Source organism: Oncorhynchus gorbuscha, linkage group LG13 (assembly GCF_021184085.1).
Source record: "Oncorhynchus gorbuscha isolate QuinsamMale2020 ecotype Even-year linkage group LG13, OgorEven_v1.0, whole genome shotgun sequence".
Classification (NCBI taxonomy): domain Eukaryota; kingdom Metazoa; phylum Chordata; class Actinopteri; order Salmoniformes; family Salmonidae; genus Oncorhynchus; species Oncorhynchus gorbuscha.
This window is the reverse complement of record NC_060185.1, coordinates 57,962,208-57,974,277: the sequence shown is the minus strand read 5'-3', so window position 1 is coordinate 57,974,277 and position 12,070 is coordinate 57,962,208. Positions and strand designations below refer to the sequence as shown.

Sequence of the window (12,070 nt, the reverse complement as noted above, 5' to 3'; positions counted from 1 at the left end):
CTGGGCTGATGCTAATTGCTTTAGATACAGCACTATGTGGGCACTGGGAGATAGAAGCAGCAAAATTACTGCTGCAGGTTCTCCCCAGCCCCCTCCTGCTTCTCTGTCAAAAATATATTAATTATACCTCCTCTCTCCACTGCCCTGAGTCACATGTGCTGGAGCATGCTGATCCACTGTGTCTGGCACTCACACTGGGGCTGTGTGTGTGTGTGTATGTGTGTAAGTGTTTGTTTTTCTGTATGTATGTGGGTGGGGGCGGGGGGGTTAAGCTGGTTGCTTATATAAGGACAGGATGTGTTTTTTGTTTTTATCTTTATTGTTGTGCATGCAGAGGACAGGGGGAGGAGGGGGACCAAGCAGACTAGTGTGTGTTTATTTGTGTACAGACACTGCTGGTGTACTGCAGGCGATGACAGCGTGATAATGTACCATGCACTCATTTGCAGTAAGCCACTTATAAACACACAGAGATGCAAATGCATTTCACACAGATACTGTACAGCACGCCACACACACACACACACACACACACACACACACACACACACACACACACACACACACACACACACACACACACACACACACACACACACACACACACACACACACACACACACACACACACACACACACACACACACACACACACACACACACGCACACACACACACGCACACACACACACGCACACACGCACACACACACACACACACACACTAATATGGGAGTGCAGTGCTGTTGTTAGAGCGATATTAGAGCCCTGTATTCACTGAATGAGTATGATGGCCTCAGTGTTTAATAACTATTATTAAACTACCAACCGGTCGAAGGTCTTGAATGGATGATAACTATGATCAAAATACAGAAGAAGCACAATGAGAGCCATTTCGAATGAACTAATCCAATAGTTCCTGCTGTGTTATTTTCTGGCTCAGAAAAACATCATATAAAGAGATACAGTATACTGCACATAGAAGGGTGTTGATGAACTTTACCTGTTGATCAGTGTCCTCTTCGTCACTGCTGATCTTCAGGTCATCCTCAAGCATTCTGCAGAAAGACACAGCACCAGTCAGGTCAAATAGACAACTTCAGGTCACCAATTTATGAACTAATTTATTCAACAAACTTATACTGAGGTCTCCTTTATCATCCACCTCTCTATTTTGGGATTTTGCTTATGATAAAATATGAATTAAATGAATAACCCTTTAATAACCCTGCAACAATTCCCCATATAAAGTCAAAACATATAGTACTGCTCGAAAGAACTGGAAAGAAATGATATATTATTAAAATCAGTGCATGTAAAAGGTCTTTTTTTATTATTAGGACACTAGCACAATACTTTTTGGGATGATGTGCCATTATTTACAGAAGTGCAAAATGTATCTCTCCATAGTGAGGTTTGGCATTACTCTACTCTCTGTTATATATACCATCTTTCAATGCAATTCAACATTGAAAAAAAACATCCAATCCCTTAGCTTGCTTCAGACCATAAACTATCAAAAAGTGTTTTCAGAAAGAATGATGTCATCTGACAAATGGTTATGGGGTGTGATGACATCATAGTAAAAACACAATAAAACCGGGCCAGCAGGCAGGCTAGCAGCGAGCTAGCGCTTAGCAACCTACATTTCTACATAGAGTGGCTGACTGGCCCGGAGTGTCTAACACAACATGGCTGTTAAAAAATAACCCAGGCGGGGAATTTCCCCCTCAGTTAGAACAATAAAGGGAGCTCTATGAGAGAGGGAAATGTGTTTAAAGTTTACTTTTCTATGACCTAAGCTGTCGTGCAGCATCTTAGATTGGGCAGAACTTTGAACAAAACTGCCAGTCATTAACCTGATAATATTTAACAGATGTCAGGAGAAGAAATCTTCGCAAAAACACAAAACCAGGTGGCTGAGGTGGACGCTTCCAGTGGATTTGCACTCAGTTGGAGCCAAGCTGGGGGTGGGGGTAATGTCTGTATGTACATGCATGTGTGAGTGTGTGTGTGAGTGTGTGTGTGTGAATTTGAGAGAGAGACACAGAAGAAAATAGAAAAAGAGAAAAAGAAAGAAAGAGGGAGGGAGAAAGAAGAGAGGGACAAACATGGTATATTTCATTTTTAACTTCTCTCTCCAGCCGGTGTGGATAATCCAGCCTTTAATTGGAGACAAATCAATAGTAGGAAAAAGCACACCTATAAATTCACCTGAACAGTGTACACTGCAGCATCTTACCCACAGCCCTATTCACTCTAGGAGGAGAGGCGTGGTTAAACGTTTCACTTTTATGACACCCCAAAAGACGTGTATAAAAACGATACACTCTTAAAGGAGTCCTGAAGACCCTATAAATGATGAACGTAGGCTCGGTGCACATCTGTTTGAAACATTGATAGACCTCCGATCCAAATGAACTGCTTGAAAAATAATTAGCCCCAGGACATCTCCCTCTGTCAGGAAACCACAGATACGCAGTTGCAACAACATATCAGGACTAACAGGACTTTATAAGAAATACCTTTGAGGATAAATAATAGATATAGACTGTTTCAGCCTGAGAGTGAGACAGTGTTTTTAATGGACTAATTGGGGCTGTGTTTATCACTTTGCTAAATTAACCTTCAAACCACAAGGAGGACAAGGAGTTAAACTGAGTTTTATATTATTTTAACGTGAATATAAACACTTTGGCAGCACAGCTAGAAGTGAGCTCACAGAAATATTTACCTCATTACAATTGGCACACCATGAGATATAGAGACCCAATCTGCATTAAGTCATTTAAATGATATATTCTTAAACCCATTCTTTCCTACTTGGCATTAGTTGAGTGTATGCTTAAGGTTTGACGTTTTGGCAAACATATGTGTTCTTTTACAGGCGCTCAAAGCACCTTGATAAACCTGAGTGAAACGCAGTCTAATGATTTAAAATATGATTAGAGTCAGCTCTGGTGAAGCCTTGAGAAATAATGTGATTTACAACATCCTATCTTACTACCAGGACCATTAACATGGAAACAGAATTACCAACCCACACCATGTCTTTTTCACTGAAGCCACCCATGAGTGAGGCCCATTTGAATTGTGTGGTTGGCACTGGCACTGTTTCGTCCTGTTCCTTTGCTTTTACAAAAGACACAGTACAGGAGTGTCTAGGTCAGGGTAGAAGTGTCTCGGGTAGGTCAGGAGTGTCTAGGGCAGGGTAGAAGTGTCTCGGGTAGGTCAGGAGTGTCTAGGGCAGGGTAGAAGTGTCTCGGGTAGGTCAGGAGTGTCTAGGGCAGGGTAGAAGTGTCTCGGGTAGGTCAGGAGTGTCTATGGCAGGGCAGGAAAGGGCAAAGGGAGGGTCAGAAAGGGAAGATTAGTCAGGGCAGCAGGGCAGTTCAAGGGGTGAAGGGAGGAGGGGTGATAGGGGGAGAGAAGAGAAGAGGAGGGGTGGGGAGGGGAAAATAGAGATGAGAGGCCGTACAGAGCTGAAGAGGGCAAGCCCAGACTAGAGCAGCACAGCTGGTGGAGTGAAGCAACACAGCAACACGCGGTGACAGAGTCTCCTGGCACTAGCCCACTAGAGGGCTAGCGTAATGATAGGGAGGGACAGGCACAGGCTGTGATCATTAGCCACCAGCTAACTCCCAATCACTACCTCTGTCTATCTGTCAGCACTCTCAGGGAAAATCTCTCTCCATCCTTCTAGCCTTTCAGAATTCACATATACTGGAGACAAACTATGATAAGTCTTTAGAAATAATACATATTACACAGACAAATGTTCAAAAATTGTTGTGATAAGTAACTGTGATACTCTGAATGAACTGGATGCTGGAATTTTGATAAGGTATTATATATTATTTTAATGTACTTCATATTAAGTAATGTGGATATCAAGAGTGCCAATATTGCTTCAAATGTTTTTATTGCATTACCTTATGAAAATTATGTGTGACTTGAGCATGACTGACTGACATGACAAGCTGTCGAGAAAATAAAAGAAACCACCAAAACACTTTCTCAGTAAATCGTATAAATGTGGTAAATGGCGGTTGTCCGATGCACTACAGAAAAGCATTCTAAACATATCTAATCACCAATGTCCTGATGTTGACATTTCTCCTGAACACAGAATTAAACTGTTTGTCACTGAGTGTAGTACATGTCAATGTGTCACTGATACATAATTGCACTCATCAACAAGACCACTCTCTTGGGCACTGCAGTAACCCTCCATCCCCCTACTGCCCACTGTATTACTGTTATTATCCCCCTGCATGCTCTGACGTTATTTTTAAATGGAGCGAAAGGGCTGCTAGATTGGCATTTAAGAGTGACCATCCGTGTTTTCAGTTTGATGGCAGAGGTCGACTTTGTTAAGCGAATAGACCACCGCTCTTTCCCATTTAGCTAGGTGGGCTGGAAGCTCCACAATAGCTACATCTCTCTCCTGTCTATTTTTGGGCACGAGGGAGGCATGTCACCACTCACCAGGCAGCTGGGGACCATGGGAGCGTGACCCACCCTCCTCAGAGAGCTTCTGGAGGTGGAAGATGGGGAAGGGAGGAGGGTTGTACTGTACACCCTGGGATGTGACACTTCACCGGGGGATGACTGACACCCCTGAGCCTCTATCCTTTCACGTCCCTGGTACCTGGTAACTAACGCCATGGTACTGTGCCAGGAGACAGACACATCGTCATGATGAGGGAGGCCATGCGTCATCTCTTGGGCCCAGAGAGAGACAGCATCATCTCAGGGGTATCAGATATGTGTGTGTGTCAGAGGGGACATACAGTAACTGACTCTAATATCCCCTACAGTGAGAGCTCTGTCACTGTCGAGCTGTACTGTCATAGTGAGAGAGATATAAATGAAGGAGAGGGTTAAATTTAGATGCTATATTTTACTGTTGTGTATGTGGGTGGTTGTGATGATGACAGGGTTAATTTTGGGTAATGCAATGGTTCTTGTGATTCCCTGATGCTGTGTTAGACAAGGACAGGAAGGAGAGGCTGAGGGGAGGGGAGATACATTAGGCTTGTTAAGTTACCCCTTAGAGGCATAAGATAACATTTCTCCAGCCTTTCCTGTGTACCTACCTTTTCTCTATTCCCTCCGGAGCGAAAGCCTGCAAATGCAGTAACTGTGGGGGCCTTAAAACGAGTGTGCTTTTAAATAAGCATTCAATCCATCTCCGCGTTACTGTGTCAATCAGTTCCGAGGTACACGAAAATGCACTTGGACAGATGGAAGTAAATAAATATGCTGTGCATTACCCTAGGAGAAGAGTGTATGTTTTTATTGTGTGTGTTTCCTTGTGTGTGTGTTTGTGTGTGTGTGTGTCAAGAGCTCACATGCAAAGTGCCTGTCGTCCGCTGTGCTCCTGTCTCCTGCCCTGAGACGCTGCTTTGTTCCAGATCTGTCACTTAGAGCAGTCGTCTGAGGATCCAGTCAGCTGAGAGAGGGCCATCAACACTCCCAACATCACTACCCGTGTGTGTGTGTGTGTGTGTGTGTGTGTGTGTGTGTGTGTGTGTGTGTGTGTGTGTGTGTGTGTGTGTGTGTGTGTGTGTGTGTGTGTGTGTGTGTGTGTGTGTGTGTGTGTGTGTGTGTGTGTGTGTGTGTGTGTGTGTGGAGTCTGAAGCATAGGATGCATAGGAATAAGTGAATACAAGATAAAGGACTACGTAACGAGAGAATACTGTACATGTTTAAATGCATATGGAATGAGACTATTCTGTATTGAAGAAATGACTGTGTATACTATGAATGGGGAGCATGGAAACAGAGTTCCGGTGAGAGCTACAGGGATCAGAGGGAAAGCATCCTGAATCCTCCTCTCCTCTCCTCTCCTCTCCTCTCCTCTCCTCTCCTCTCCTCTCCTCTCCTCTCCTCTCCTCTCCTCTCCTCTCCTCTCCTCTCCTCTCCTCTCCTCTCCTCTCCTCTCCTCTCCTCTCCTCTCCTCTCCTCTCCTGTCCTTCGCTGCTCCCTCCTTCTAGTTTTCTGCCAGGCCTGCCTCTGATTTAGAGTAAGGGTTCTCTCTGGCCCCTCTACACACACACGCAGGGCCCCAGCCATACTCTGAAGCCTCGCTTTTTCTAAGCGATGGATTATTTAGATTGGCCCTGAGCCATCTACCACTCTAATTTCCAAGAGCTTGAGAGAGAGAGAGCTGACTGGAGTGTTACATCAAGAGGCTACGTTGACGCTTGTGATGGATGCCTTTCCCTCGTCTCCTCTGCCTGCCTGTGAGGCTCCACTCTGTTCTCTGCATTTATTTCCACCAAGTAGGAAACATCTGACTACTTCTTTTTTCAAACTCCCCTGTCTTAGTCGTATATAACAAGCACTCGCCTCACCATTAAAGGCACTTGAATATATAAAGTTGGTGGTCATGAATTCCCTGCAAATATTTATCTTTAGAGTGATATAGTACCAAGAACACACATTGTTTGGTGGCTTCCAAACAACTTACAGTAGAGAGCTCTACTTACTGTAAGTAACACTCAGGTCCCTCCTCAATACCTTATTCAATGCTTTCTGATAGTATGTCCACAGCAATTTTATGTGTGTGTTGTGATGATACTATATTACATTTGTGTGGAAGGACACAGTAAACACATGGTGAGGGTACAACAAACATTATTATCCTACAAATAACATTTCTGAAGAAAAGCATGAAAAGAGTAATTTTTTCCAAAACTCTATTTTACGAAGGGTCTTTGGTAGAACTGTGATTCGAGCAGTGGTTGTTGCCATGGCAGTGTGTGTGTGTGTGCATTTATGTCTGTGTGTGTGTGTTTGTGTAAGTAGTGGCGAGAGGTGGGGGGGAGTGGGGTTGTGTGACGAGGAGCGCCGGAGGGGGCTGTGATGCAGTTCGGGTCCAAACACAAGGCCTCATTAGAGTCTGGAGCCTCAGCCTTCTGCCATGGCAGCCCTGCAGGCCACATGCAACCTTTCCCAAGCAAGCAGCCTCTCTCTCTCTCTCTCTACTTTGATGAATTCTACTTTGATGACTTCCTGACTTTATTTAGGTCTGCAGACCCATGTGATATAAATACTGTGAATCACAGAGCCATCACCAGGAGCCAATCAGATGGAAGCAAATGAGGCATGTTTGTTGATTGCTCCTACAGGGTTTGCTTCTTCATACTAGAAGAACTTTGTGTTATTTCAGCATGCAGGGATGTTGTTTATGATACGTGCTGAATAAAGCATTATCGGTTAAGTATGTTGAGGTCATTGCATACTTTGTGTCCTGGCTCCTCAGTAACCATGAAAACACTGGCACACATGATTGCGTTGTGAGGACAATTACATCATGTCAATGCTACAGTGACAACACTGACAGCTTTGAGACTGACATGTTCAACTTCTCATCATATCAATGATGCCAAAAATTGGTTTCATGACACACTAAACATAAACAATGAAACATGTGAGATCGTCATATCTAAATGTGACCCGTTTCAGGAAGCTAGATGTATGTTGCACATCACTACCTCATTTCTTTTTCAGAAATGCCTTCTGGAACATGTAAACTTTCATGTGCCTTAATAACAAACGTGTATGCCATCTGTAAATACAAATTAAATTGTTAAATTACGAGACTAGTTAGTTTAGCCACGGAAAAAGGCAGGAACCTTCCCGCTAGCCATGATAGGCTGAGAAATGGTTGGGCTGGACATACCGAAAGATGAGTTTGGATTGGTCTGTCAAGTAGCATGCTTCTGTCTATAACGTGAGCTGATCAGTATGTGTAGATAAGCCCTGCTACCTCAGCTTTTTTGTTAGTCTGGAGAACTGCAAAGGTGTTGCTATTGCTCTCCTGAATTTAGCAGGCGTTATAGGCAGTGGGGAAAAGTTGTGATGGAGTACATTCTGCACACGGTCAGTGTGAACCGGAGTAACTTGACACAACACCAGCCAAACAAGCTGTACAAACAAAACAGTTAAAGGGGTTCCAGTCTGCTTTGAAGCATTCATACATGTAGAGTACCAGTCAAATGTTTGGACACACCTACTCGTTCAAGGGTTTTTCTTTCTTTTTTAAATATTTTCTACATTATAGAATAATAGGGAAGACATCAAAACTATGAAATTACACACACGGAATCATGTAGTAAGCAAAAAGGTGTTAAACAAATCACAAAATATTTTATATTTAAGATTCTTCAAAGTAGCCACCCTTTGCCTTGATGACAGTTTCGCACACTCATGGCATTCTCTCAATGGGTAAGATTCGAGCTACGTTTTCAGATATTATACTTTCCTAATTTTGTCAGAAAGTTGTTTTCATTGCAAGTTAAAACGTACTGTTAGCTAGCTAGTGAATGTGAGTTTACTGGCACGCTAGATTACATTATGTTATGTGTATGATTACTAGTTATAGCCTAATGTCAGCTAGATAGATAATATTAAACCTAGTTCATTAGCTTTAGCTACTTGCAGATTCATACTACAGCATTTCATGCATTGTGGCTAGCTATGACAATCCGTTTGTCTTGCTAGTAATATGAGTGGGATTATGCTTCATTGTTTAGCTAGCTAGCTAAATGTTTAAACAAAATGATTCACTTGCCAGATGATTAAATTACTCAAGGTAGTTAGGTGTGTCTGGGGGTGATTACGGCCATCTATTGTATTTCATGAACATGTTTACATGTCTAGACAATAGTGACCCATCCACTTAGCTAGATGTGTCTGAGGGGTGGTTATAGCATTTCCTTCACATTTAGACAAGTGTCTGGCAGAGGTGTGCCGATATGGCCCTACTCGTATTTGTAATGGACAGTTGATAGTCGGATCGGATGATATTCGTGATGGGGAAAAAATGAAGTGTTTTTTTTACATGCCTAAATAATTGTTGGCTAAATACTATACCCCCCCTGCTTGTTCTCACTGCAAAAAAGCTTCAGATTAGGGCAGCGCAAGGAGGGGTGGGTGTGTATGTGTGTCTGTGTGTGTGTGTGTCCTCAACTTGCAGTGGGCAGTCAAGATTGCTGTCACTCAGTCAGAATGCGCATTGCGTTTCATATTTTTTCCATACCCTTGCCCCACTTGTTAGATATTATGCGCATTGATAGCTTGATAGCAAACGTCCTCGCCATGTGATTTATCATAGTAGCAGGCAGCAGTAATCTAAATGATCAGACTGAAAAAATACAAGGAAAAGTGATCTGGTTAAATTATGAAGCGAGTGGACAGAGAACAGCTTCAGTCAATCTACAGCTTCAGTCAATCCAATCAGAGCAGCAGGATCAAAGTTCAGCCCGCTCTTCTCTTTACAGGCAGACTATCCAGTTGAGTTATTTAGGCCACGCACATGACTGACTCAAACAAAGATAGTACAGTATAATTTAGAAATTCTATTATTGACGCATGAGAAATATGCTTGCATTTTTATTTATTTTTACAAATAGGGCACACCCCTATTTTCCGGGTCAGTGTCATCTAATAATTATAAAATATTTTTATCTGGACAATTTCTATTTTTGATATTGCTATTATGCAGATATGCAAGTAACCATTTTGCTGTAAGGTTTACACCTTCTGTATCCTGTGCATGTGACAAATAAACATAGATTTTACTTGATACAGTGTGTGTTTACCAGAGACGGTAACGTTCAGAACAACATGACCTGCACCAAAGTCAGATTAGGATATAGGCCAAGGACTAGATTTAATGCTATTCCTTATTGTTTTTCCTTATTGTAGTCTACTACTTTTACTACTTATAGTCTTGAAATCTTTGTTTGTTTGCTACACTACCTTACTCACTCTGTTTAGCACATGGCCTCACATGTGAATCCTTAAAGAGATGGATAGGGATAAGGCTTAAGAGGGTGTGAACGATGCTGAATAGGTGTAGACAAAGATTTTGCTACATAAGACCAAATCGAGGTGGTCGGTCAAAAATAAACAGCTTCATGATTTTGGATGACGATCCATATGTACGATGTAAGAAGTCCATGGATCACTGCACTTGGTTAGCTGACAGCTGTCGCATACAGACAGGCTACCTCCCTGGAAGACCAGATCTGCTACAAATGAGCCCCTCTTTCTCCTAAAATGTTTAATTTTATTTTCCCAGATGCTGTCCTTTTGAAATTCAAAGTGATTCCATTATTCATGATCTCACTTATCTCATCTTAAATCATCTCTGCATTCCTACTTATTTTGTCTTATATGAGCGCACACAGGGACCGAGGTAAGCATTGGAAGTGAAGCTAGGATATAATGTATACATGTTTATAGAGAGCAATAAAGGCTCTGAGTACCATAACACAACACAGATTTAACAGCTACAGCGGAGTGTTTTAATATAAAAGCTAATACTGCCACTCACTTGTGCTTACACTGCATTTCCTGTGTTAGTAGCAGGGAAAGAAAGAGACACTGCTTGATCTGAAGTCGATGCATTCAAGCTCCGCCAGACAAAGCTGGTATTGACACAAATGCTCTTTCCTTGGACTCGTTAAATCATTGAAGACTTCTCCAATAAGAGCAGTGTCATTGAGCGACACAAAAGCAGAATCTTGTGTTCAATTGGGAAAAAGGATTACTGTGCAACATTGGAGAGCATTCAAAAAGATAGAACGCTTGCCTTGCAGCAAGAAACATCACTGCCCCTTTTTCTCATTCTCTGGGACTCAAAACGATGCCTTTCAGTCTTTCATTTGTGTACTCTGTTTATTGTATAAATCCTATCATCAACTATCATAACTGTGGTATCTTTCAGGAGGAATCCATGTAATCTATCACAATACATCTACTGGCCCTTTTGGGTACTTCAGATTATCACAGATGTCTGTAATTATCTTTTGCCCTCTCTCTGGCCTTATCTTTATGTAAAATAAATTAAATTATTAAATAAGACAACAAAAAATCTGAACAAAACTGTAAAACATTATCCTAACTATAAACCGTCAACTTAGTGAATACCATTGGTGTTTAATATGAGAGTTTCAGCATGAAATATCCTTTATATTTGTTTTACACACTTTTATTTATTTTACTATGTCAATATATTTGTTGTCAATGTTTTGGAGTCAAACTGGTGGCTTTTGTGGGAAAAAAAAATAGTTGGATGAGTTGCAGAGGTAATTGAAAATAATAGCATTGTTGATTAGATGCTTGTTTCATTCATTAGGCCATTTTCTCTTGAACCATATGGTCTATCTATTAGAAACTCATGGAAAATTTGGACACAGATATACAAAATAATTGCCGATATATAAATATATGTTTTTAAATTATTCAAATATAAATTAACAAAGTTACGATAGGTTGCCATAGGTTTTCTATTAATTACCTAAATTACTGAAGATTCCGGTAACTTTAGTAAATTATCGGTAGCTTTGAAACCCTACCGTCAGTGCGAAGAGGAAAGAACTGATCCCAGCCATGAAAGCTGCCAGAGCGCGTGGGGACATTGCTTACACCCGCAATGACAGGCTCATTGTCCACCTTTTCTCCCAGAAGCCTGAAGGGATGAGAGAGCCAAGCCTAGGAGTTCGTAGCTTCAACCCCGCAGCACAGAAACCCACACCAATTGATTATTGGGCTGCCGAATGTATATTTTTTGTTTGCTCAAATGCTTGATAATGTATGTGATTTAAACAGAGAGGTCTACTTCCTTCGGGACCTGAATATTGACTGGTTTTCATCAAGCGGACCACTCAAGAGGAAGCTTCTTACTGTAACCAGTGCCTGTAATCTGGTTTAGGTTATTAATCAACCTACCATAGCCATTGGATGCAGTGATCACAATATAGTTGCTATATCCAGGAAAGCTGGGCCTAAAATAGTGTATAAGAGATCATATCATTTTTTTTGCTGTGACTCTTATGTGGAAAAATATTTGTTGGTCTGATGTGATTAATGAAGAGCATCCAGACGCTGCCTTGATGCATTTCTGAAATAGCTTTTTATAACTATTGATAAACATGCGCCTGTTAAGAAACGGACTGTTAGAACTGTTAAGGCTCCATGGATTGATGAGAAATTGAAAAACTTTATGGTTGACAGAGATGGGGCAAAGGGAGTGGCTAATAAGTCTGGCTGCACATCTGA

General features: G+C 41.8%; 1 protein-coding gene across 2 annotated transcripts in view; it reads right to left on the bottom strand.

Annotated features, from left to right (window-relative positions):
* The window catches only part of LOC123993192 (AF4/FMR2 family member 2-like), a 185,552-nt gene that overhangs the window by 61,021 nt on the left and 112,461 nt on the right, over positions 1-12,070 (bottom strand). For both annotated transcript variants that reach the window (XM_046295072.1, XM_046295073.1), the window contains one exon: positions 1,002-1,056. In XM_046295072.1, coding sequence (XP_046151028.1) covers positions 1,002-1,056 — 55 coding nt within the window. The remainder of the gene's footprint in view (positions 1-1,001; positions 1,057-12,070) is intronic.